Below are 27,766 nucleotides of genomic sequence, written 5' to 3' on the forward strand. Positions count from 1 at the left end.
ATGTATTACAGCATAGTTAATCCTCACACATCAAGCTAGGAAAGTAGTTATTTCCATTTGTTACAAATGGCTTGAAGAGGTTGACTTGTCTAAAGGCCTACTAGTACATGATGGAGTTAGAACTGGATCAATATTTGACTATAAAGCCCATTCTTTGTTGAAAGTACTAGGGCTGCCTCTGTATACACACACTGTGTATGTGATCCCCTACATTTCAAATATACTAGGTCAGACATGGTCTCTAGTTACAAGATTAAAACATAGTGTGTGGTGTTGTGACAAGTGTGTGCCAAAGCCTTGTGAAAATGAAATAGAAAAAAGCCTGCACTTCTTCAGATTAAAAAAAAAAGCAACAGTTATTCAGCATGGACTGATGAAAGAAGCAGGACAAAATCCATGTGATACATATCTATGTGCCAAAAGGAGAAGTAATTGTTTTAAAACACATTATAGAGAGATCAGTCTATCAAAAACCAAAGGAGTTTCATCTTGCAAAAAGTGAAGAAAAGAAAAAAATAAAGAAAATGATATATGTGGAGCTAGGCTTCAAGTGTAGACATATGGACTGAAGTGAATTCGTGTGAGATAGAGCACAGAAATAACTGCCAAAAACAAAAACAAATCGTACTCCATGTTACTTCATTTCCAGTTCTGGTGTTTTTATTTTTGAAAACACAACGAATCAAGAGGTTAGAGCTACTGCTTCCTTGTTCTGTGTATTATCCTCCATTTGAAAAAACACAGTCGAATGTATCTTCGTCAATTCTGTGAATGAAGTAATAAGCAAAAAGGACCACTGGTTACTTCAAAAGAACCTAGGGAGAAAAACACATACAGCTCACTTAAATCAGATTTAAACAATCTCTATTGCTAGGATGAGAAAAAAAGTAAAGATAAAAAGTTAACTAATGTGACAATATTACAAAATGTCTAGATTACAAAAAAATAAAATAAATAACCTTTTTTTTTTTTATTACCACACTTTACTTTGGTAATCCTCAGCTGAAAAAGGTATACTTAGGTGTACTCTGATTCTGAGTTGGAAGATATTTAATGTTCTTGTCATTAAAAATTAATACTTGCCCTGGCTGGTGTGGTTCAGTGTGTTAGAGCATCATCCCATACACCAAAAGGTGGCAGGTTTGATTCCTGATCAGGGCGTATACCCAGATTGATTCCCAGTCAGGGCGCACGCAGGAGGCAACTGATCAATGTTTCTCTCTGCCCTCCTCCCTCCCTGCCTCCCTCCCTTCTTCTCTCTAAATATCAATTTTTTTAAAAATTTAAAGCTTAAACCTATGGTTGGTTTAAAAGAGCAACCTTACTTTCCAAATTTACTTGACCTTTCTTCAGGAGAAACTATTCTAACTCCCTGGAATTTGTTCTCTTTAGTGTGTGAAAAATTAATAGTTCACTTTATAGGTCCATTATATTGTCTACTTCATTAAGATGTTGCCAACACAATAGCCAACACTTTTTTCTTAGCGATTAATTTACACTACACTATAGAGACAATTTTTATTTTATAAAAATCAACCCAATTTTAGACAGAATTTCATATTAAAAATATAATCACATAAAAATGTCAGTACTATTACTCCTTAACAACCCTATACTATAGACAACTGTGTTTTGTTTTAAGTCAAAAATAAACTGTACCAAGAGGAAAAAATTGAGGCAAGAACAATTCTTGTACATCACACAAAATAAAACATAAAATAATAATACTGAAATGTCTAAACAAAATTATAACTTAAATGCTCTAGGCTACATTTTCAATAAATGATACAATGAGCAATAAATTTTTATTCAGATTAAGATTCAAGTTGGTCATCTTTTTCTTTTTTCCCCAGTGAGAGGAAGGGAGAGGGAGAAAGAGACAGAAACATCAATGATGAGAGAGAGTCACTAATCAGCTGCCTCATGCATGCCCCCCGCTAGGGATCGAGCCCGCAACCCGGCATGTGCCCTGACTAGGAATCGAGCCTCGATCTCCTGAATCCTAGGTTGATGCTCAATGGCTGAGCCATGGCAGCCGGGCCAAGTCTGCCATCTTTTTTTCAGATCTAAAGCATTGATATCTCTATATACTAACCAAAACTGGTGATTAAGGTAAAACTGTTTTTAAAAATGGAGAAATTCTGCCCTGGTCAGTGTGGCTTAGTGGGTTGGAGCATCATCCTGTCCACCATAAGGTTACGGGTTGGATTCCGAGGCAGGGCATGTGTGTAGCAGGCAACCAATGATGTTTCTCTCTTTCTCACCCCCTTTCCTCTTTCTCTGAAATCAATAAAAAACGTCCTTGGGTGAGGATCAAAAAAAAAAAAATTCTTTTAAAAATTCTAACCATATTAACTGAGGTTGTATATTCTTATGTTTCAGCTAATATACATAATGTTACTTAGCATGAGGATGAACAATTTTTGGAATAGAAGGTGACTTATTTTTACACTTTTTTTAAAAAAAGAATCAGCCCAGCCGGCATGGCTCAACAGCTGAGCATCAACCTATGATCCAGGAGATCAACGTTTGATTCCCAGTCAGGGCACATGCCCGGGTTCCGGGCTTGATTCCTACTAGGAGCCGTGCAGGAGGCGGCCAATCAATCACTCTTATCACTGATGTTTCTCTCTCTCTCTCCCTCTCCCTTCCTCTCTCTGAAATTAATAAAGATACGTTTTTAAAAAAAAGAAAAAACAAATTGTGTAACTGTGTATGGTGATGGATGTTAACTAGACTTACTGTGGTGATCATTTTGCAATGTATATAAATACTGAATCATTATGCAGTACACCTGAAACCAGTATAACGTTATATGTCAATTATAACTCAATAAAAAAATCAGTCAATTTGAAGTTAAAAGTTCAGATAAGGTTAAGAACCATATGCCTCTTCTTTCTAAGTGATCTTAAACAGTTTGGTTGCCAGAAATAATAAAGATACTACAGTTAAATAAGTAGTTCAGTGAGTCAACAGGTCTGTATCTTATTATAAATTTAAGAATTAAAATTTATATGCTTTAGTTCTACAGACTTCAAAATGTCATTTAATTTCTGCTCAGCCTCATGAAATTCTAAAATGTACAGAATCACAATGTTGCTACTCTGATTCATATTTTTGAGGGCAGCTGTCAATGCAAAGGAAATTAATCTGTTTATTGGGCAGATACAGACATAAAGAATGCAAATGAAAAGATGAGACACATACCACACACAAAGCAAAGCAGGCAGGCAAAGAAGAAAAATGGCAACACTGGAAAAGTAAAACTGAGAGAGAGTGAATGAGAGAGAAGCATACAGAGAGACTAAGGTAAGAGAGAGAGATAAAGAAACAGAGGGAGAAGCACAACCAAAGAAAGAGGAAGAGTAGAAACAAATATAGGCAAGACAGAAAGGAGAGCAGAGTGGAACTAATGAGCAGAGACAGTGACAAGGAAATGGGGCTAGACAGAAAATAGGCAGTCAGTTAAAGAAAAGGTCACTTTTACCCCATAATTTTTTCGAACTACATACTTTTGTCACCTCCCCAATGTTCTCACTAAAAAGGGAACAGACTTTTATTTTTACAAAATGGTTAACAATGCATATTTCATTTACCTTGCAGATTTCTAAAATTCAGATTTACTGTTTCAAAACTTGGATAGCATAATTTTTGCCAACACTAAGGTTCATATATTGACTGTGCTAACTCAATAGGTGAATCCTTTCACAATATATACAAATGTCAAATCATCACATTATACTCTTTAAATATCTTTAAAATTTATCAATTATATTCAATAAAGTGGAAAAAAAGGTTCACATATATCAATTTACTAGAGATAAATCCCTCGTTTTACATACAACAAATTTTTTTTCCAAAGTAGTTAGAAGAAATTCATCCTAAGGCGACCTGTTGGCATTTATGATTACACATCACAGTGACTTGTATAACACCAGCATTGAAAACACATTCTTAATTGAAAGTAACTTACCATTTAGAGTCAAAATTAGAAATCTTAGTCCAGTTTCCACTTTTTGCCACCTTTACTTCACTTGGTACGGCATGCTCTATCTCTTTTATGCCAATACTGTAAGTAGCCATCAATCTGAAGAATTCCTTCTTCTGCTGCCACCTAACAGTTTATTTCTCTGCTGCAGCAGAAGGGTATACAGAAAAAGTTCTTGCTTACTATTCAGATTAAATAGAAACATTCCTTTATTAAACATTTCACATTTTCACATGTGCAAGCTTCCTCACTGTTTCTCTCCCAATACCTCCCCGCCAAAATGCAAGACAAAAATCCCAACCACTGAAAATCAAGCAATGTATGGTCAATGTTCATGCTAAGCTGGGAAAATTTAAAAAAAAAAAGTGCAAAGATTTAGACATTCAACAGTTGCCATCTCAAGGAGCCGTTTCTTTTCTGTTATACTTTCCTTCTTCACCTATCTCTAATCTTATGAATAAATAAATAACTTAAAATTTTAACTAGTAGTCTACAACTCCTGCAAATTTTAAGTTTAGAGACTACCAAAAGAATTGTGGAAGATGCAGCAATAAGGGAGTTTTTTAAAGTATTTCTAGAAACTAAGGGTGTTAGGTGCTTTACCTGCTTGAGTTTTCAATGTTCTGGACTGCTTATTGCCCAATGGCTCTGAATACATTAAAACACGAACACATACGCCACCTACATTTAAAATAGGGTAGCATTTGTATGCCCATATAAGCACTGGATATATTTTTTGCAAAAGAGTAATAAATTCATTAAGTCCTTTTAAAAAAACTGACCAAAAATGCACATTTCCTCAAATTGTATACATATATAAAAGAATTAGGGCAAAAAAGCGTGACAGAATGACAAATGTAACAGCAGTTGTAGAACTGGAAACTAACACCACATTAATGTTTTCTGTTCGTTAAAATCCTGAAATTCATTTTTATTCCCCTTCTCTTTGTCACTGGGGGTCTAGGTTTCAAATTTATTCTGTATTAGCTACTAAAGAACAGTATTCAATAATGAATTAGTAATAATAGTAAAGGCTTGTTATTCTTCCAACCTCCCACTACCTTCACCCCAAAATAAAAATATGTACAGTTTTGTTAACTTAAAAAATAAAACAAACACTGACATAAGCACGGAAGGCTAATCAACAGAGCACTGCAGTGACATTGTTTCTACTTTCTATTCCTTCCCCCATCTCAAACCCCACCCTTTGACCTCTGTATATGGGATGAGCCTGAGCAGGAGAGTTGGTGATGTCAGGACTGCGCCGTTCCCACGGATGATCCTAGAGGCCTGCTGTGCTTCTGGGAACTGGGGCACAGGGATGTCTGTCTGACTGAAACCTAAAACAACAACAATTCACCCCACCCCTCATGTTCCCAAACCCCACAATAGCAGCCAAGTATATATGCTATATAAGGCCCACCTAATAAGTGATTATGGTAAAATCTAAAAGCAAGATCATTCTTATCAAGTCAGCGATCTTCATGGGGGCAGCAGAATGGAGGCTGCTAAATTCTCCATGTTCCATGCAATCACATAGCCCACACATTCTAAAGCTGGCCATTCTTATCAACAAGAGAACAAGGTTCTCCTGTACAAGCCTTTTTTAGTATACATCATAAATTCCTATAGGAGTGCAGCTGGGACTCTTTTGTTAGTAAATTTCTGTTCAACAGGTAAGTATTTTTGTCTTAAAGTGCTTAAGTTTCTGTTCCTATCTTATTTGAGTGAAATAAAGCACAAAACAGGTTAATGATTTATGTTATGCCTTCAGCTGTAGGAATAGCATTATAAGCCAGGATCTCCTACTAACTAGTGATTTATTGGATTTACAGTCTCTTTGGATAGGACATCTAAAGCCACAGGATAAAATTATGCATAAGTGTATCTTGAAAAGGTCCTGACTACTATCACTAAAATTCCACCTATTAGAAAGATGATTATCTCCAAAAATGATAACTCATATCAGAGCTAAAACTTTAGGAAGAACAGGAAAAAGAAGGAAAAGGTAATTGGACTGGGGTACACAGAGGGGATAGTATATTAACAAACAAGAAAGCTATTAAAATGGAAAAGTTGTATTCCTATTCCTGCCACTAACCTCGTTAATCTGCTTAACAAGCTTGTGCTTCAGAAATGCCTTCCAATCTGTTAAAACCTGCAATTTTTAAATGTTTGAACCATCACTTCATGATAATCTCAAACTATTCATATCTATTTTTGTTAGCACTAGTGTCTGAAATGCTAAAGTAATTAGTTCTGAAATCACGCTGCTCATGTTTTTTGCTCTCTTTGTCCCATCATTCCCTTTCACTTTTATGATGTCATAGAAAGAGAAGCACTAAAGTCAACTGAATGCTATGGTGAGTTTTTACCATATATATAACCTATAACCTAAGTTTACTTTTTCAAAACTAGTTTTCCATACCTGTCAACTCCTAATTGATGTCTTTATACTGTGAGCTCACTGTGTACTCGGAACACCAACCCCTGAAAAAGCTTAAGCCAGAGTAGCACAATGGAAGAAACAAACAAACCCAAAACAAAAACAAAGCCAAAAAGTCACACTCTGAAATCATTACAACATATATGCAAGGAATGGAGTTATCTGTATGGTTTAAGCACATCCCCAATGAAAGTCCTGAGTTCATCCCAACCAATTCAAACTTTATCCCCAAATGTTCTTCCTTAATCAAATTATTTGCTAGATACAGGTATGCATTATTTTTTTTAATGAGAGCTATTACAAACCCATGGGTACCTTTAAAGTACATAAAGAATTTTTTTTAAAGGAAAATAGTTAGCCTTGTGATGGAAAGAAAGTATAAAGAGTCAAATTACCTGCAAGCAGGCTGGGGCTGTGCCTGAATCCAAACCGCTGCATTTACCATTCATTATACAGCTGCATTATTGGGGGAAGGGGGGTTTAGAAGGGCACTGACCCCGAAAGTTCTCAATACTTCTCACTCATCATCAGGAAGGGGGAAGAAGGAAAGTGTTTTTGTTTGTTTGTTTTTGGTTTTTTGTCTCCTGAAAAGGCTGGCAAAGAACAGTAACAGTAAAAGCAGTTAGAATATTTCTTTAAAAGCAATTTTAAAAATGCAAAACATTAAGGAATTTCAAACACCAAACTTTCGTTAATATAGAAAGAGTTTTCACTAGAGTTAGGCAGCCACCCCAAAACATCATGGCAAGAGGGCATTGGTATAAAGGAAATAAAATACCACACAAAAATTCAAAACAAAACTAAAAACTTCAAATTAAACCTGGAAGACTAGAAGATTCCAACAGCAGATTTCTGTCCACTACTGAAACATTCCAAAATCCAAGCTTCAAAGGCGCCTAAATGTATCTTAAATAAAACTTTGTCGTTTTTTAAGAATAAAAAGAAAGAAAGCAATAAACCTGGTTATAAATCCTACAATATATTACATTTAAAAATATCCTAGTACAACAAAAACAAATTTTAAATGAAATTAAACAAACAAACAAATAAAAACAGTAGCAGCAGAGGTTACCTGTCTGAGCACCTACATTTTCTTAGGAGGGGATCGTGTCTCACCAGCCATATAGCCCATTAACCTTCTCAAAAAGAGTGAGCCAGGAGAAAATAACATAAGATTTGACTTCACAATGTCTCTAGGCTCCCCAGACCCCAAACTGGGGACTCACTGAATGAAGAGGATTTGTTTTTCCATTTTCTTCTTGAGAAAAAGAAGAGATGATTTTGAAAGTCAATTACTTCTTTCGATGCTTTCGATAATTTCTCAAAAGTCTGATAAAGTGCTTGATGAAAGCAAGTCTCTTGATGGATATGCATAATGTTCCAGGATATTTTCTTATTGATAGCATATACAGAAAGGTTTTAAAGTTCAGTAGAGTAAAAGCCAGCAGAAAGGACCGATCAATTTTAGGCACAAAAAAAAAAACTATTAAAAATTTTAAATGGAATAGTTCATATTTATATATGTGTGTGTATGTATATATAGTCCAGTTTTCATCATGAGTGACATAAAAACAATATCAGAAAGAATTACTTTTAAAATACAATTCAGAATTACAATTTTAACAAGCACAATTTTACAGTAATTCAGATTTTGGCATGATGATTATACATATTTAATAAATACATTTTACCTCTCAATAGCAATAAAGATTAAACAGAAGTTATTAAACAACATGAAAATATATTTAACTTTCACTTAAATATCTGGGCTGTTTCATTTGGGCTCTTCCAGAATGATCTGTTCATAATCTTTACCTTAATTTTTGAAGAAATTCAAGAAAATATTCATGTTTTTAAAGTCTAAGATGACCAGTTCTTCCCTTTTCATTCTAAAACATGAGTGTGTGATCTAGAAATAGGTTGGTAGAGCTATGCTTTAATATAATATGAATGCACTAAAGATGGATACCGAATAAAACTAAAGGTGAAACCTGATATTTCTTATAATTTGGTAAAAAATTTTAAAATGCTGCCTACATTTTTCCTGGTGCCTTATCCCACCCAACACAAACCTTGAGTTCTGTATCAAATAGAGAGGGTATGTGTTTCAAAATTCATTAATCTATATACATGTGATATATAACTATTCAAAGTATATGTAACATAATTTAGGTGGCAACCAGATGGTCTCTACAGAAACATATGAATGATGATTTAATTAAGCAGTTCTTTCTCCCTCATTTCTCTATCCCAAATACTATATATCCTCCAAACTATGGCCATTCAGTGAAAGAAGTACCAAGTATTTCTTTCTGTTAATGAGTCAGAGGTACTTATGTATGTAAGTCCCACAATAACGCTGTGCAAGTCAAATTCTTTTAGATGAGATAAGAATATCCTAAAATAAATTAGAAACTCCTTTTATGTATTTTTTTTTCAGGTGAAATGAAACACTGCACAGATTAGAAGTACTATTCTATTTGTCAACAATCAACCTTTCATTCCATTTTAATATTATTTAATTCTATGGAAAAAAACAAATTTTATTACATTCCTTTTTAAAACGGGGGGAAAAACTGTACAAGTAAGCATGATCAAACCTCTGTTAGAGCTGGTTAATACTGATCTTTTATTATTGCCTCGAAGTCTCTCTAGTAGTGTCCAAGAAATTAAGATTAAGGTCCATCTGAAGGAAAAAAAGCACTGGAGAGGCAAGAAAGGACTTGGGTAAAAGCTTCAGAGGATTGTAGGGAGATGGAACTTGCTGTTTAAAAAAAAAAAATTATGTTGAGCTCTGGAGCATCTCCATTTCTTAACACACCTTCAAAACCATCACTGGCATAGTTTTCCCCATGTTGTAAAGCTCATATTATATGCAGTTTGGGGGCTTTTATAAATCCAGAAAGTAAAGGAATATAAACAGTGGAGAGTACTGAAGGTTTCAGAGCAGGGCTACAAGAGACTCAATACTGCTAAGTCCCCAAACAAAAGCGCCCAGTCTACCCCACTCCAAAACTTATGTGTAATAGGAGAAAACACACAGCCAGAAGCATTGAAGAAAAGCATGTAGCCTTGAATAAATCATACACTGAACAGTCCAGAAACAAAGAAAAAAAACAAACAACAACATATACACAAAAAGGCCTAAGAAGCATCTATTTTCCTTATGTCTTCAGGTGAGTACCTCTACCCAGTGGAGACTAGTTATGAAAACAACTAATCTGCTTTTTAAAGTAAAAAAGTGTTTCCTATCATGCTCCAATTTCTAGTATCTATCCTTTTTGACTGGTTGGTGTAAACAAAAAGCTAAACACATACACATGCATGCGTGCACACACATACATATACTCCCTCTTAAAATGTGAAGGCAAATATATAATGCTGAAATTAGAAATCACATCGGCTTATGTTTAAGAACTTATAGGCCCTTGATTTGCCCCCCAAAATATTTTCCTTGTTCTTATTCTTTAAATGCCCAACCACCAAAAGAAAAAATAAAATAAAAATAAAAAGCTTTAAATGCACATGTTTCAAGTCAGTGTCTCAACAAAAAAGGTAGCATTTTCTTCACTTTGGCCATTGTTAAAGATGCAGGCATAGATTGGGGAATGTTAGACTATCATGTTTTAGAAAATGCAACATTAACAGAGAATATATCTTTCAAAAAAGACTAAAACACTAACAAATACAAGTCAATGCACATATTTTAAACTAGTGTAATTTTATCTACATTGGAGTAAATGTTATTTTGTGTACCAGACATTGCAATACTGTTCATTTCCCTTTTATCATGCAAACATGCCAATTTTGTCATTAAAAAAGCCTTTATTGGGTCATATTCACATTGCCCTCCCACTCAAATTAAGGAAAAACTAAAAACAGAAAAATAATAAATCCCAATAAGAGGCCCTTCAAGACTTCATAAACTATGAATATAAAGCTGCTAGTTAATACGGTAAAGGCAGAATTTTCAATTTGTATGAAAAATTCCTATAATTTAGATAGATGTTTTCTTCACCCATTATAAATGTTTGCCATACAATGTAAAGTTATGCTACTCCGAAATGTATACCAATTATACAAAAACAAAAGCAAGGAACCATGAAAAAATTTTGTATGTTCTTTATGGCCTGAGAACAAGCATATTTTTGAGTAATTACGAGAACCTGACATTCTTCTGTATCTACCCTCTTCTGCCTAGTCTATCTGTATAATTTGTAAATGAAAGTCAGTAACATCTTAATAGCAGAGGTCTTATCTATCTCCCTCTTTCTTCTCTTCTAACTAATACTACCCAATTTTCTCTCATCTTCCTGAGCATATTCCATGAACAGCATTGCAAGTTGGTTAAAAAATAATAATAAAGAAAAAAAAAAGAAAAAGAAAGTTTTACAGGGTTTTGTTGGTTAATTATTTACCAGTGGAATCACTCCACCAGGAGTTCAATTTCATTGGCTAGCAGCTGGTTCATGTTGAATAGGCCCCCTGGGAGCTTGGTGAGCAGTTCTCGCTCGGTGCTTTCAGGGTCGCTGTCAACAGAGCTGGAACTTGCGCTCATGTTGTCAACAGCAGTGCTGGCTGGGGGACCCAGCTCCGGCTCACTAGTTTCACTGGCCGTGGACACCACAGAGAGCAGGGACATACGCCGGGTGAGCCGGCCAGAGGGCAGAAGGGAGGCGGCATAGTCCGCTATGATACCAGCTACATCTAGATTACAAGCCTTATCAAAGGCGATGAAACCTACATTTGCATTGGCCTCGCAGACACAGAAGGAGCCGTCATCTTTCATCAACAGGTCAATGCCACACACATCCATCCCCAGGATATTAGACACCTGGATAGCTAGCTGCTTCCCTTGTTCACTCAATGAGCACATCATCCCCACACCACCTGCAAAAGAAGAAACAAAATAAGAAGTTAACCAAAACGATAAATTTCTGGAGTAAAACTAAAGCCGGCCTCTGAGGCTAACCCTTTCTTGTAAATCAGTAGTGAAAACAAAGGTGCTATTCTAGTGTAAAACTGGGACTTCGAAGTCTAAGTTTCCTTCATTAGGGAATCACCTTCCAACCCAGTCTCAATAACTTAGTACTTTTTTTTTTCCCCTTATATCTTTATTGATTTCAGAAAGAGGAAAGGAAAGGCAGAGAGAGAGACAGAAACATCAATGATGAGAGAGTCATTGATAGGCTGCCTCCTGCACGCTCCGGACTGGGGATGGAGCCCACAACCGGGGCATGTGCCCTGACCGGAAATCGAACCCTGATCGCCTGGATCCTAGGTCAACGCTCAACCGCTGAGCCACGCCCGGCTGGGCTGTACTTTTTCAATATGCTATATTTATTCTGAAGAAGACATTAAATTTTCACTGAAGCCTACCTTACTTGCAGTAATACAGACCAAGCAGAAGAAACTCTTGCATAAATACAGTTATGACAAAAATAACAGAGATGCATAATATGGAGACAGGGTGGGACAGAATTTTGAAACAAGGGGACCTAAGCATGGCCCTCTTCTTCTATAGTCCCCACTCCCATTTACCTGCCATTCCTCAGCCAAAAGAATTCTGGGGCTTAAGGGAGCTGACTGAATATAGGTGAAGTCTTAAGGTTTGCTGGTACCTGAGAGAAAGGAATCAGAACTAGACTTTCTCATTTGGAGACTAGCTTCAGGAAGCTCTGAAATAAGGACTAGAAAGCAAAGAATTCTGAGAAGAGCTTGGCTCAAAGAGCTCTGTGTACCCACAGGAGGAAAACTGACATAAGCATTATATGAATACGCCTGTCTTTGACCTCAAAAAGGCCAAAAGGTAACTGCATAGGTGAGCTGAGTCTTCCCTACCACTGAAGCTGGAAGAGCAGGGAGGGGAGTCCAGGAAACTGGAAGGCTTCTTTAAGTACCTCAGCAGGAGTCTGGCAAACTAGCCCATGAATTAAATGACTGCTTCTCAGCTTCTGTAGGACTAAGGCCATCTGGCATGCTCCAAACAGCAAGAGCAGAGCCATGATGTGAGAACAAAAAAATAACAAGCCACTGCCCTGGCTGGTGTGGCTCAGTTGGTTAGAGCACTGTTCTATGCACTGAGGGGTCACGGGTTCTATTCCCAGTCATGGCACATAGCCGGGGTGCAGGGCATGTATGGGAGGCTGCCAAACAATGTTTGTCTCTCGCCCTCTCCCACCCCTGTCTCTAAAAGAATCAGTAAAAACATATACTCAGGCAAGGATTAAAAACAAAAACATAAAACAAGCCATTTACAACTTGAATGGAAGAAATAAGAACACTTTAAGGAGATTCAAGTTCAGCACAGAAAAGACTTTCTAAAGCTAAAACAAAAACATAATTAACTGAAAACTTCAATAGAGGAATTGAAGGAAAGCACAGTCACTTTTGGGAGTCATAACTTAGGAAGTGTAAGAAATATTTCAAAGCACATACAAAAGACTTGAGGTAAAACCACACAAAAAAGACAAGAAATATGGAGGACTGACTTGAAAAAAAACTGCTCCAGGAGAAAAACAAAGACAGAGGAGAGGTAATAACTAAAAAATAAATTTTCCTGAAACTAGAAAAACTGAGTCTGCTGATAGAAACACCTTACTAAAATCCAAGTTGGACTGATTGAGGAAAGACACGTATCTAAAAATATCCTGAAAAAAATCTGAGCTAAAAAAAAGAAAGAATTGGACATTCACTTAGCAATGCAACCTGTGAGGCAGTAGAATTGAAGCTTGATTCTAATAATGTAAGAATCTAATCTCAGCCAATAAAAATGAAAGATAGTCTGAGGGTATCTACCACTCACACATCCCCATCCAGGGAAAATAATCAGGAAAAGATACTAACATAACAGCAAATAACTAAGAAAAGAGACCTCAAGATATGGGAAGATAACAGTCAGAGAGTAAACAGTGGTGAGTAATGATTCTTGCAATACAGGTATAATTAACTCTAAATGGATTTTTTAAAAGACTGCCTAGGAATAGATCATGTAAGTGCTATATAAGGACTTTTGAAACATAAGAGTAATTCTAATATAGACTTAGACTAAAACTATTAAATAATTTCAGCAAAACACTGGAATGTAAAGCCTATGAAAGCAGGGATTTTTGTCTGTTTTGTTCGCTGCTATATATAAAATACAGCTACAACAGTTAATACTGAATATGGGCAACTATTCATCATAAAAAGGCCTCTCGGGGGATAGAGTAATGAGGGCACTCAATTCTGAAGAACAAGATAAAGGGGCGCTCTTGCTCTATCAGATATCCAGGCATAATGCCAAAGGAATTAAGATTGATATTCATACAGCGAAAGAATAGTAACAGACGATAGGACCCTTAAACAAACCAATACATATATAGAAATTCAATACATAAAAAAGATGGCTTCACAATAAAATTAGAAACATCATTAAAAAAAAAAAAAGATGGCATTACAAATCATAATAAACAGACTATTCAATAGAGTGCTGGAAAAACCAGTTACTATTCATTTGGAAAACAGAAAAAGGCGAAGAAAGGGATCAAGGTAACTAAGGATATTGGTCTAAACTGGAAAGGTAGAATTGCCATTAAATGATAAAGAGAAAACTGTGGGTGTAGAACACATTAAGAGGGCAAGTTAAAACAGCAGTTCAGTTCTAGACATGTTAAAATTAAAATAAATGTCTATTAGACATCTACACACAGATATTGAGTAGGCAGTTATTTATATGTGCCTGGAGTTCAAAGAGAAAGCCTAAATTGGATACATAAATTTGAAAATATTAACATATAGATGGCATTTAAAGTCATGAGTTAGATAAGATTATTAAGAAAGTGAAATAAACAGAGAAGAAAAAAAAAACAGACTAAGCTCTGTGGCATTTCAATAATAAGAGATCACAGAAAACACACATTTAGATAAATCAAAATGAGCAATCTTGTTTGGACCAATGGATAAACTGAGCTAGAACACTCTACCTTAAATGAATTCTAATTATACACAAAATAAGTGTATCAACAAAGAGGGTATCTTTAACTCTAGTCAGACAGTTCATACATGTGTGAAATGAATTACAGATTGAGCCTGGGTGAAAGTAAATTCATGATTGAGAGAAATCCAATTTCATTACTGGAAAAAAAACTCCTCAAAAGTGTATTTATTATATTCATGGTAAGTCTATTCATCATATTTACATGTGAAAGATAATGTGTTTCCCAGCTTATTAAGTAAAAATGTAGTTATATACAAATACTCATTGGACAAGCTATAACATTACTTTATATACCAGAAAGACACCAGCATCATTTTTACCTAGTGAGCAGTTGCTTTGCATCCTCCCATCTGTTGAACAACGTAACATGGTGCCAACCACACGGCCTCCCACAACAATGACACGTACATCCCGTCCATGAGACTCTTTAACATACTTCTGGAACAGGTATGGAGCTTCATGGCGAATAAGATGGCTTAGATCAGCCAAATGGTGCTTATCTCGAGCCAAGAAAACAGCTTTGCCTGTGATTGAAAAAGAATAAAAAATATGTTTAAGTCATCAATCTGTGGGTAGGTTGATATCTATTGCCTCCATCTTCTTGAGTCCCAATCTGTTCTTTCAGAACCAATTACTTTTTAACCAAAGTAATATAGTTAGAATTAGTAAGAAAATGCAAGAATTATACCTAAAACAGTTAATAATTGCCTTCTAGGAGTCTCTCAATATTGAAATTCTTACAGTAATCTAATACTTATTTCAGTATATGTTTTGAGGTAGGGATCTAAAATTTGTATTCCTCCAGGTTAGCCAATAATGGCAGAGTCACTTATTGGCAAAACATTTCCTTCATTCATTTAAATCTTCAAGCTATATAAATTGGGAGGGGGAATGACTGGAATCAGTGATGTAAGGAAGATACATCCTCTTCTGTTGAAGAGGAAGATAAAAGTATTAACTTGGGACTCAGTCTAAATTAAGTATGTATCTTAAAATCTCTAGGGTAATCACTTAAATGAACAGAAATAGCTTCAAGCCAAACTGAACAACTCACAGTAGCCTTCTCTAAGTTTGAGGTAACATGCACCTAACGATTTCCCTCTAATTTTTCTCCAGAAGCCCTGCTTCAAACACTGTGAATTTCAATTGACAACCCTGCTGTCTAGTCAGTAACCATGAGCAAATACAAAGAAAATAATTGCTTTGATCTGAGAAAAAAATCTATACTGTATAATCACCCTTACTCATTCTCAAAAGTAGGTTTCAAAATTATGTAGCACAGCAACAACTCACACTCACCTCTATGACCGCGTGTGTTCTTCACTACCATTGGAAACTCCAGTACTTCTGCTTCATCAATCATTTTAGAAAAATTTTCATGCCCACCTGATTTGAGGGAGGAAAAAAATTTTTTTTAAAACATCAATAGAGGTGGTTTGTGATAAATTTTATCTTCACTGATGACAGCAACACAAGGTAGATAGAAGGTAAGAACTTCATGATTTTGTTTTTCTTGGAGAAAGTAATGAATAAAAGTTGAAAGTGCAGTTAAATGTCAGTTTAAAACAACCACACATTTTTAAATAAACAAAAGCTATCTTAAACTATAAATATTCTAATATCCAATCTAAAGAAATTAAGTATACTTCAGCTCAAACAATGTTTCCTAATTCTACACCACTTTTCATATTTTTTATCCCTTATTTTTCCACCATACAAATAATGGAAGCCTCAAGACCTACTTTAGTATATTCAATTCCCTGTTTCAATTAAGAAACAGAAGAATGAGTAGAGAAGACTTATCCAAGGTTGAAGATGCTGCATGCATTATGTATACCAACTCTCTGCCTCAAACACACAAATTAATTTTTATCTCTATTATTAATCAGAGTTCTTTCTACACTGAACTACTCAGTACCAACATGCTAAGTCTTGCTTCTTATTGTTTTTATTGCCTAGAGACAAATGATATAGCAACAAGATTAGAGCAAAAAGATGGACTGCAGTTGTAAAAAAATAACATGATGATATAGAATAACTAAACCAGGAAGAAGTTCATTAATTGCAATATTATAAATTAGCAGCTTAGAGAAATTAAGATGATCAGTCACCAAATGTGAAGCCTTCAACATCAGAGCATAGGTAATATTTATGTTTTCCTCCTTTCCATTCTCTTAAAATCAGAATTGGGCCATGATATAAACATCAGGAAGATAGAATTCTCATACTATTCATATTGCCTCTTCTGGTGCAATTGCTAAAAAACAGCAACTGTATCACATCTTATAGACTTGAAGAATACACACTTCTTTAAAATATTAAAAATAAGAGAACAGGGATTTCTTTTTAAAGCTTCATTAAATCTCCTAGCATTCTACTGGACATTTATTTAGAGAAATATCTTTATGAAAAACAATACTGATTTATAGTAAATCTTATCCTTCCTAAACTAGAAGGACTGAAAAGAAACTCTATTAACAATATTGTTTACAGCAGTGCTACTCACAGTGTGGCCTACTAACCTGTGCCCATTTCTGACTTCTTTGCTATTTGATAGGTGACCAGATAAATATAAAAAGAGTAAACACTAGAAGCTTTTATAGCAATTTGGCATCGCTATGATATTTTTATTGTACTTTATAAGAGTACTGATAACAGATTGGTCTTTAAAAAAAAAAAAATCCTATACCACAGAGAGTTTTAGAAGCACTGGTTTAAAGCATTCCTGGTATAGTGTCATTTTCTGAATTAAGAAATAAGAAAATATTTATGAAGAATTATCATGAAAATGGTAATTAAGATAATCGGAAATTAAACAGAAATGTCATTAAATTCTATTATCTTTTACCACAGGGGCTGGCAAACTAAGGCCTATGGGACAGGTATAGCCTACTGCTTTTTTCAGTAATAAAAGTTTTACTGGAACACAGCTACACTCATTTGCTTAAGCATTTTCTATAGCAGCCTTCACACTACAAGAGCATCACTGAGGGTCATAAGAGAGAACGTACAGCCGGGAAAGCCCAAAATACTTACTATTTGGCCCTTTATAAGAAAAGTTTGCTGAGTCTGTTCTACCCATATCATGGAACTAAATCTTAAGACATGATTCATAATTCTCCTGCCCAGTTTATTAAAACTGAAAGTTACTTCTATAAGAAGTTATTTCATGTTTACAAATTTCCTTATATCACATAACCCTATTAGTTTAGTATGGCTTTCAAAACTATCAGTTCTCTAAAATTTAGGCTATAAATTCTTATTAATGAACTCACCATAAGAGAAAGTATCTGGCAGAGGAACACCATGGCCAGCCAACTCTTGAAAGGTCCAGAACTTGTTAACACAGTTCAGGATAGCTTGAGGTCGGTTCATCAACCGGCATCCCATCTTCTCTAGATGGCGCAAAACAGTTATGTCACTATCACTTTGCACCCAAGGGGTTGGTACTCTCACTACCACCACCTGGGGGTAGGCAGTAATTAGTTCCCCATTGATCCGCAAACCTGAAATATACAAAAACAGGCCAAAACCATTCAAATGAAATACACAATAAAATACAGGAAAAGAAATATACCAAAGCTTGAGTCACAAAACTAAATGTACTAATGTTGTTAATATTTCATTGGGACAAAGAGACGACCCTCCTTAAATTATATTTCTTTGTAAGAAAAATTTAATGAGAAAAACTTCTTCGCTGGCTAAATAACTGTAGTTGTCAATACAAAGAAATACAACATAGCCATTAAAAAGAATGTCACAATCATGTTCAGAAATAGAAAAATGTCCAGATATTGATTTCTTTTAAAAATCTGAGAATAAGTTTTATCTGTGTTTGCATATGCATAGAAAATGAAAGGATAAATTATATAAATGGCTCTCTCTGAGTGTGAGTGGATGGCAAGGCAGGAAGAGGAAGGTAGAATAGGGAACTTGAACATTTTACTCCATGTAATTCTCTATATTCTTCATGTTCTTTAAGTGAGATGAATGCTTTTATAATGAAAAAAATTTTTTTTAAGATACGTTTCTTGAATTTTATCCAGTACCATTTTATTTAATGAGGTGCCAAATAATAAAGTATTTATGAGTTTCTCCTTAAAACCTATTTTCATTTTTAAAAAAATATTTAAAAAAAAACGAACAGTACATATACTTGTTTAAAACATTCAAGTAGAAAAATACAGAGGTGCCTGGCTGGGCATGGCTCAGTGGTTAAGCGTCAACCTAGGATCCAGGTGATCAGGGTTCGATTCCCGTTCAGGGCACATGCCCGGGTTGCGGGCTCGATCAATGACTCTCTCATCATTGATGTTTCTATCTCTCTCTCCCTCTCCTTTCCTCTCTCTGAAATCAATAAAGATCTATTTAAAAAAAAAGAACAAGACAAGGATGCCTATTCTCACCACTCTTATTCAACATAGTTCTGGAAGTCCTAGCCAGACCAATAAGGCAAAAGAAAGAGATAAACGGCATCCAAATCGGGAAGGAAGAAGTAAAAGTGTCACTTTTTGCAGAAGACACGATTCTGTACATAGAAACCCTGAAGACTCCACCAAAAAACTGCTAGATTTAATAAATTAATTCAGCAAAGTAGCAGGATACAAAATTAACATCCAGAAATGAATGGCATTTTTATACACCAATAATAAACTCGCAGGAAGAGAAATTTAAAAAAAAATCCCATTTACCACTGCAACAAAAAAATTAAAATACAAATAGCAGATTTGTACTTTGCATATTATTTTCACAATAACCCTCTCTCTCCATTTTATTGATAAGGAAATTAAAACACATGCCTTCGTTATCATTCCAACAACAAAGCAAGCAAATGATCTAAAATGTATTTGTTTTTCTTATATCCTTAACCAATACTATCACTAAATCATAAAGTATTTTCCAGAAGTTTGTCAAATATGCCACTTATATGCCACCACATAATGTTCCCTAACAGAAATGATCAATTTAGCTCTGTTTAACAAGTCATAACTTTCCAAAGCAAAGATGTAAAGATTCCTGAAAGTTAGTCCTAAAGAATTTCTGTATGTTTCCAAAATATCTTCCCCTATAATCCCAAAACAAATATGAAATACTAGGAATACTTATCATCAACTGAGTCAAATATTAGGACACTTGTACATTAAAAAAACTGTATTAGTATTTTATACCACATGTATAAAGTATTTTATACAGAAAAAAGGGCCCTGGCTGGTGTGGCTCAGTTGGCTGGGTGTCATCCAGTGCACCAAAAGGTTGCCAGTTCGATTCCCAGTTGGGGCACATGCCCTGGCTTCAGGCTCAAGCCCCTGTAGGGTGTGTGCAGGAAGCAGCTGTTTCATTCTCACATCAATATTTCTCTTCTCTCTCTCTCTCTGCCTCTCAATCTCAAAATCAATAATAACATTTTTAAAAAGAAAGAATCACACATAGATTTTGATTAATTTACTACAAGGACCTCGCCATGGATTACAAGGTATTTTAAAACCAGAAGACAGCCTTGGCTGGTGTGGCTCAGATGGTTGTGCATCCTCCTGTGCACTGAAAGGTTGCTGGTTGGATTCAGGTCAAGGCACATGTTGCAGTAGGGGGCGTACAAGAGGCAGCCAATTAATGTTCTGCTCTCACATTAATGTTTCTCTCTCCCCCTTCCTCTCTCCCTAAAAAGTCAATAAAAATCTTAAAAAACAAACAAACAAAAACTAAAAGACAGCAATAACAGAAGAAACCTAGGAGGTTATCTTTAATTTCTCTCCCAACCATTTCCTAAATAATAAGGGGTTTAATAAATATCAGTGTTTCTATTTCTTCCAGAAAATATACTAGATTTTAAGATTAGATAATACTTAGTATGCTAAGGCTATTACAGATGCCTTTGTCCTAATTATTCCTGAGACATGCAGAGTCACCATATTCTAAGTAAAAATCAAAAAAATTACTTAATACAGACTTACCCAGGTTTCCTTGCTCGATGGTCAGCACTATCTCATCCATCACCACGGCCCTAAAGTCCAGTTCTTCCTCACAACACTTGGCCTTTAATGCTCGTAAGATCTCTTTTTGGGGATAGTCTTCCCTGATTCGACGATCTGTCAAAAACCACAACTTGGCAGCCACAGAGCTACACATCTTGATCTGCTTATTCTTCCTTTTCCTGGATTATTTCCTCCTGAATATAAAATCTTTCTAGATAGAAGGGAGAATAAATATACAAATCAAAAAATCTACTTAATTTCTGGATTCACACAATAAATGTAGTGATTACATACTAACTATACAAACAAAATAATAGGGTAATATTATTACTTTCCCCCTTTCATTCAAATTAAAATTTTTTATACCACTAGAAATATGGAAACTGACAACCTCCCCTGAAATAAGATTTCTCCTTTTTCCACTGGGGAAGCTAGCATTGCAGTTTTATAATTACAGCAGGTCACTTATCAGAAACTTTCAATGCCATTCCCCATATTATATATTGTCTAAGATATACTTTAATTTGATCACCTGATTTATCCCCTCCCCCAAAATGCAAATCCCTTCTTGATATGAGACTGCAGTTCATCAATAATATATTCCATAGCTCTATCACTACAAACTTCAGTCATGTATATTCATGTATCTGTAGTTTTTTATTTAATTTTCTTCCCTTATTTTGTTATATGCATGTATATTTTATTATAAACATATTTATAGGCATGTAAAAAAATAAGATAGTAGCACCAACATTACTGGATTCACATCAACATTTTAGTAATTTACACAGGAATTTGAGAATGTGAAAAAAGTTAAAAAAACAAAATAAATGCCAAAGTCCATTCACTAAAATGTGTTTATTTCCATTGGGACAGCATGCTTTTACTTAGTGTTTTTATTCATTCTTTAAATAGAACTTTTAAAAATAAACAGAGCTTGTTTACTAGAATGCAAAAAAGGACTTTCTTCTATAAATAGAGTTTTGCTTCTCAGAGTTTATATCACGAGGAAGACAACAGTTGAAAATCGTTTTCCTGAGAAACAAAAAGTTGTAAGTTTTACTAACAAATGTAACCAGTCATTTCAACAAAAGAAAACTTTCTTTTTCAAAAATAAAATTTCTAGCATTATCACAGATGACAAGGCAAACGTAACACACAAAGAAAGAAAAAAGGGCAAGGACTAGAAGAAGCAATGGCCATACGATAGATGGCTTCCAGCATCCCAGCAGCTGGAACTGGTCCCTCATGCACCAGCACACACTCTCCAGGGTCTCAGTCAGAAAGGCCTGCTCCACAGATGCACACATGATTAAGACCAGAACAGGGTGGGAAAGATGCACTACACACTGCACTACACACACACACACACACACACAGGAACCTTGGCCTGCTATGCCTGCCCATGACCTGTGGCCTCAAAGGCATCAGTCACTGGAAAGCAGGGAAGGAATAAAATAATGTGGGAGATACAGAAAAGAGAGACTTGTAGCTGTGGAAAAGCAAGGAAGGGAGGAGCTCTCAGCTGTGGTGATACATCAAGCCAAGACCCAAGTAACCAGCAAAGGGGATGCCTCATGTCCAGAGCCCCCTGGCCCTCTGTGCCCTTCTTCCATAGCTGTGATCGAGAACATACCCACAAGAGCCCTAGGTAAGATATGGTAATAACTCAATTTACACACTAGGAAGACAAGATGTGGCTTTATGGAGCCTCCCAGGCCACTAGGGAGGGTCTCACTCAGAAGGTCCACAAAAGAAAGTCACACCAGAGTACCTAATATAGAGATCCCATTTTCCCTTGAGAGGGAAACTGTAAAAAATGCCCTTAAAATGTTTATATTGGGTAGTTTTTGAAACACCCTGCCCTTGACCAGGAAACTCTAAAGCCATCTCTGTGCCTCCCCTCACATTTAGTTCTTTAACATCGTCTGTTCACCCATATGGTTGAATTTCATTGTATAAAACTGCACAGCAGTTGTGGTCCCAAGAGAAATTGGATGGGATGTTACAGCCACGAGAACTGGGAAGCAGGAACATTCTGACGATTTTGATATGTCAGCTCTCAGAAAATGCCCAGGCTGCAACGGTAACATACATGGTGTTTTCAGTGATTCTACAGTCAGACAGTAAAAGCACTCCAGGACTGCAATCTCACACAGTCGTGCAACAACCCGACAGATGACACACATGAGTGTCCCATCTCGTCTGGCTTCACTGCCACATAAACTTTGGGTGTTTCTATATTGATATGCAACAAATAAGTTCAGATTAGGCTCTTTATCTCCTTTCATTTTCTTTTTAATGGGCTCAAATTATCCTGATCCTGGGATTCTAACAAAGAAAATGACATTCCCTCCCTGTTGGGAGAGTTTAAGCAAAGCTAAAGATATCATTTCATTTGCTACAACTAGACAACACCCTTTCAGAAGGGATGCCTGCACCCTGGAATTTGGAGCTGAAAGAATACTCTCACCGTACAAAAGATGACTCTATGAAAGAGGTAGAGGCTGTGTTGAAGAGGTCCAACATCAGTGTGAATGACTGTAGTTTCTCATTAGCCTGCCTAAGTAGCAGACAAAATGGCAGGAACTAGAAACTGAGGTATCTTTGGTCATGTGGAACACATTTCCTTTATCAGCTTCAAAAGATTCTTGTGTTATGCCTTACTTTTCATGTAAAGATTTGTAGAGGTATGCCAGACTGTATTCCAACTCTTTATTCCTGTACACCAAGTAGATGGCATCCCCAGTTTATAAAGATCACATCTACTTCTTAACCTTCAGCTTGTTAATTACAGTTCCACTGGTGCTGGTATCATCAAGTGACACCTGTCCAGATTTTTTAACCACGATAATTTTAGTGATCTCCAGAGACAAGTTTATTGTCAGGGAATAAAAGGGCACAACCTCTCCTCCACCCAACGGCCCACTCCTGTTTCCACAGGATGAGCAGCTGGCCATTCTTGGTGCCCAGGGTTGCTGCTGCAGAGGCTGCTTGTCTTTAAAAATAATAATAATAAAGTTTTTTATTGATTTTTTAAAGAGAGAGGGAGAGAGAAACATCCATGAGAGAAAAACATCAATCGGCTCCCTCCTGCATGCCCCCTACTGGGGACTGAGCCCTGAGTGAGAATCGAACCATTGACCTCTTGGTGCATGGGTCATTGCTCAACCACTGAGCCATACCAGCTGGGCTTCCACTTTAAGGCTACTCCATTGGGAATTCATATCTAACCACACCCAAGAAATTCTCAAGTGAAGACTCTCCAACCCCAATAGCAGAGGTTCATAATCCCCATCCCCACCCCCGTGGCCTGGCCACCAATGCCTTCCTGTGGGCCAGACAGGGACCAGTGGGTTGGCACTCCCACCAATGGCCTCATCCTCCCGCCTAACCATTATTTAAAAACATCTACTTTCCTATTTTTCCCATCCATTAACATCACGGAAAAAGAAAAAACAACAAATCCTGTAAGAAGTCAAAAGCATAACAGTAAATTTACACAGTCCAGGAGCCCAAAACTACACCAAAAAAAGTATAGTCCTGAGTCTTAAAAAAAATGTTGTTCAAATTATATTCACTATTTTAAAATACAGAAAAGAGTGGAAAATAAAGTGGGGGTTTTCCCCCCCTCTAACATTTAAAGGAGTACCTTTGGCTACCCAATTAAAATATTTGTAAGAAAATAGTTTACTCTCCAACAGTGTAAGAGAATCACGGCATTTGCAAATGTTCATATATACACAAGAATATAATATCTCTCCTCTTAGAATATAAACTCAGATCAACTAATTTCCATCCTCTATTTCTTTATTTCCCTTAGAGTATCAAGAAAAACAATGTACATATCAATATCAGATATCAAATAAATGCTACTGATAAACTGCTAAAGTAGTTCTGAATAAAAAGAAATTCAAAGAGAATTTACTTTTCTATTAGAGACAGCTTTCTCATGCAAACTTCTGGATAGGCACAGCACTTTTAAAAAGTCACTGTCATCTTCAAACAGTCAAGGCAAAGCTAATTAAATGGGAATCATAAATAAAGTGATTCATTCATTTTTCCTGTAAGGTCCCTTCCCAATGGTAATTATTCTGGTAGGGGAAAAGCAAAATCACAATCTATCATCTAAAGACATTAAGGCATCGCTTACTATTATTAGGAAAATTCTTTATTTTGGATAAGACACCGCATATGAACCCAGAACCAAAAGAATGAAAAAGAATAAAATTAGAGAAGAAAAAAATGAATACTAATATACAAATTAAAATTTACTCCATTTGGCAATTACTACAGATGTGCTTTCAATGACATCATTCTGTCTCGGATGTGAAACTGGATCAGACTGTAGAGAAAAATATAAATATGTGCATCTTGAGTTGTAGGCACTCCCTCAGTCTCCTTTTCTGTGACCCTTTTTTCCTGACAGCTCTCCTCCTATACATAACCCTCAGGGCTTCATTCTTAAAACTTTCCCTTCTTTCTCTAGAAATGTCATCCTCAGCCAGGTTTCAACTACTGTATTACCATTGAAACCTGAATATATCATTGACCTACTAAATCTCTCTCCCCAACCATGCAACAGTGCCCAATTGTTTGGTCAAATGCTAGTATACATGTTGCTGTCAAAGTATTTTGTAAATGTGATTAACATCTACAATCAGCTGACTTTGAGTAAAGGAGATTACCCTCTATAATGTGGGTAGGCCTCATCTAATCAATTGAAAGACTAAAGAGCAAAACTGAAATTTCCCAGAGAAACTCTGCATCAAGACTAAACACAGAAATCCTCCCTGAGTTTCCAGCCTAATGGCCATCCCTACAGATTGAGAATTGGCCAGCCCCACAATCACATGAGCCAATTCCTTAAAATTAATCTTTCTCTCTCTGTCTTGCTCGCTCAATCTCTCTCTGTCATGCAACTTAATAATAAAATTGTACCTTTTAATGCCAAGTTTGTGATGCCTCAGGTTTGAACCAAGGTCTGTTGTTTATCGAGGCTTTTTCTCAATGAGTTCTAATGTCTCCAATTCTTTTCAACCCAGCTCCAAACAAAACAAAATATATTTGAAATATATTACACATATTAAAAATGTTATCCTCTTTCCTTTCCTTTATTCTATCCAAAAGTCCATCAGAAGTAGATCTGAATTGCTCTTAGAAATGAGAAAGAATGGGAATAAGTGGTACAGAGACAAACGCACTAAGAAAAAAGATGGGGGAAAGGGAAAACCACCCCATTTGAGGAGAGCAATGATTTTCATAGATACTAAAGGTACAGAAAATATATAACTGATAAAATGAAAAGCTCAGAAGAGTCTCAGAAACACCCAACTAATAGTGTTAGTCCAGTTCCCCATTACTCACTAATAATGTTCATCAATAAATGATCACAAAAGAATGTCCTATATAAACACATCCTTTAGATAAGATGCCACTTATAAAATAATATCACTGTTTAGGTATTTTAAGTTCATAAAATGTCATTTTTTTACTACATTAACTTGAAAGTAGACTGGAGCGTTATGAAAGTAGGAGCAGGAGGCCAGGTATTAATCAAAATTTACTTTACCGGTGACAAAAAAGAGATGTATGACAGTCCCCAAGATACCCATCTTATACTCAAGAGTAATATCCCAAGAATGGAACAAACATCTAACTTCCCAAAATTTCCATTCACTCATATTCTCTCCTTCTTATAGCTCTTTCAACTATGATACCCTTTTTAAAAAGCTATATACACGATTATGGATAAAAAAATGAGAGTATAATAATTTTCCTAACCAAACTCAATATGGTCCCGTTATCAATATACTGAAGAAAAATAATGGTAAAACATGAATGTTTACACAGAAACAGAAAAGGCCATGAAGGTAAAGACTGGCAACACTTTGGACTATGAGGACATATACCTATAAATTCCCTTTCGTCACACAAAGAAATATGTGAAGGACAAAGGCAAAACAATGCATACAAATAAGGTTAAATACATTCTCCATTTATGGTTCACAAAATACTTTCCACATGTATTTTCTCATTTAATCTCATATAATTCTGTGAGGAACACAGACATATATTGTCCCATTTTAATGAAATTGCCTGTCCAAGATATCACAATAGTAGAGGTAGGACAGAGAGTCAGATTTTCCAATTTTTTTGTACTCTTTTCTACTATTCCTAAAGAAATTAAAGGAAATTTGGATAAGAAAATAAATTGAGCCCTAGCAGGTTTCGCTCAATGGTTAGAGCATCAGCCTGGAGACAGAAGGATCTCAGGTTCGATTCCCGGTCAAGGGAACGTATCTGGGTTGATCCCCAGCCATCGGTCAGGGCGTGTGTAAGCGGCAACCTATCAATGTTTCTCTTTCTCTCTCTTACTTTCTCTCTTTCCCCTTCCCTCTCTCCCTTTCACTTTCTCTAAAAATCAGTGTGGGGGGGAATATCCTCCACTTAGGAATTAAAAAAAAATTAGACATTTTGAGTGAATATATATGTTCATACTCAGCATTCATACTGTTAAGCAGTTTATTTGTACTGTCTCATTTAATTCTCATAACTATTCCTTTTTTCACATTGTCTTCATTTGGCAAGTGAAGCTATTCTAGCAGAGATATTAGTTAACATGTCTAAATTCATACAATTAGAAAGTGGTAAAGCCCAGAGTGCTTCAAATTCCATACACTCTATGGCAAAGATTCCCACTTGCCTCACAATATCCATTTTCTACTTACCTCAAGTGGTAACAAATCTGATATTAAGCTGACTATAATACCATATAACTAAAGACTGTATTCCCTGGGCTTAACTGCAACTAGATGTGGTCATTTGAACTAAATTTTGGCCAAGGAGAACTAAGTGAAAATACTGTACTTAAACTTCCAGAAAGCCTACTTAAGAGGAGCACTTGTCCTTGGTCCTTGCTCCATTCCGCTACCTGGAATGTGGATGTTATGGCTACCACTCTAACAATCATCTGGACTATGAGGACAGGAGTCAACCCTAGGAAAAGCACAACATGTTAGCACAACATGTTAGAAGAACTTGAATCCCTAACAACTGTGTATGTCATGGCCTTGGACTGCCTACTTACTCTTTTGCATGAGAAAGAAAGAAACTGCTATCCTGTTTATGTCATTGATATTTGGGGATTCTCTATTATAGGCCACTGAGCAGTACCTTAACAAATATACTCTACCATACCTTGCTCAAAAGCTAAAGAGAATTATTCCCTTGACATCAAGGTTTGTGTGTCAGCAAGCAGTGGTACTGTTTATAAGTTGGACTTTCTTTTTACACTAATAAGATCATTTTATATTTGATCATTTAACTTTTAAACTCCTTTTCACAACATCCCTAGAGAAGTATTTCTATATTCCTTCCCC

General features: G+C 35.9%; 1 protein-coding gene across 4 annotated transcripts in view; it reads right to left on the minus strand.

Annotated features, from left to right (window-relative positions):
- Positions 1-638: 638 nt before the first annotated feature.
- The window catches only part of RIMKLB (ribosomal modification protein rimK like family member B), a 32,855-nt gene continuing 5,727 nt past the window's right edge, over positions 639-27,766 (minus strand). Inside the window, exons 2-9 of one of the 4 annotated variants that reach the window (XM_087814801.1) lie at positions 20,364-20,595; positions 17,688-17,918; positions 15,712-15,798; positions 14,733-14,936; positions 6,830-11,324; positions 4,592-4,669; positions 3,974-4,133; positions 639-815 (exon numbers count right to left, since the gene is read on the minus strand). In XM_087814801.1, the coding sequence (XP_087670927.1) occupies positions 10,861-11,324; positions 14,733-14,936; positions 15,712-15,798; positions 17,688-17,918; positions 20,364-20,538 (1,161 nt within the window). In that variant the 5' untranslated portion in view covers positions 20,539-20,595 and the 3' untranslated portion in view covers positions 639-815; positions 3,974-4,133; positions 4,592-4,669; positions 6,830-10,860. Of the gene's footprint in view, positions 816-3,973; positions 4,670-6,829; positions 11,325-14,732; positions 14,937-15,711; positions 15,799-17,687; positions 17,919-20,363; positions 20,596-27,766 lie in introns of all 4 variants that reach the window. The other 3 variants (XM_087814800.1, XM_087814802.1, XM_087814799.1) reach the window with 3 other exon arrangements.

The sequence above is a fragment of the Miniopterus natalensis genome, chromosome 2 (genome assembly GCF_054644295.1).
Source record: "Miniopterus natalensis isolate mMinNat1 chromosome 2, mMinNat1.hap1, whole genome shotgun sequence".
In the NCBI taxonomy this organism is placed as follows: Eukaryota; Metazoa; Chordata; class Mammalia; order Chiroptera; family Miniopteridae; genus Miniopterus; species Miniopterus natalensis.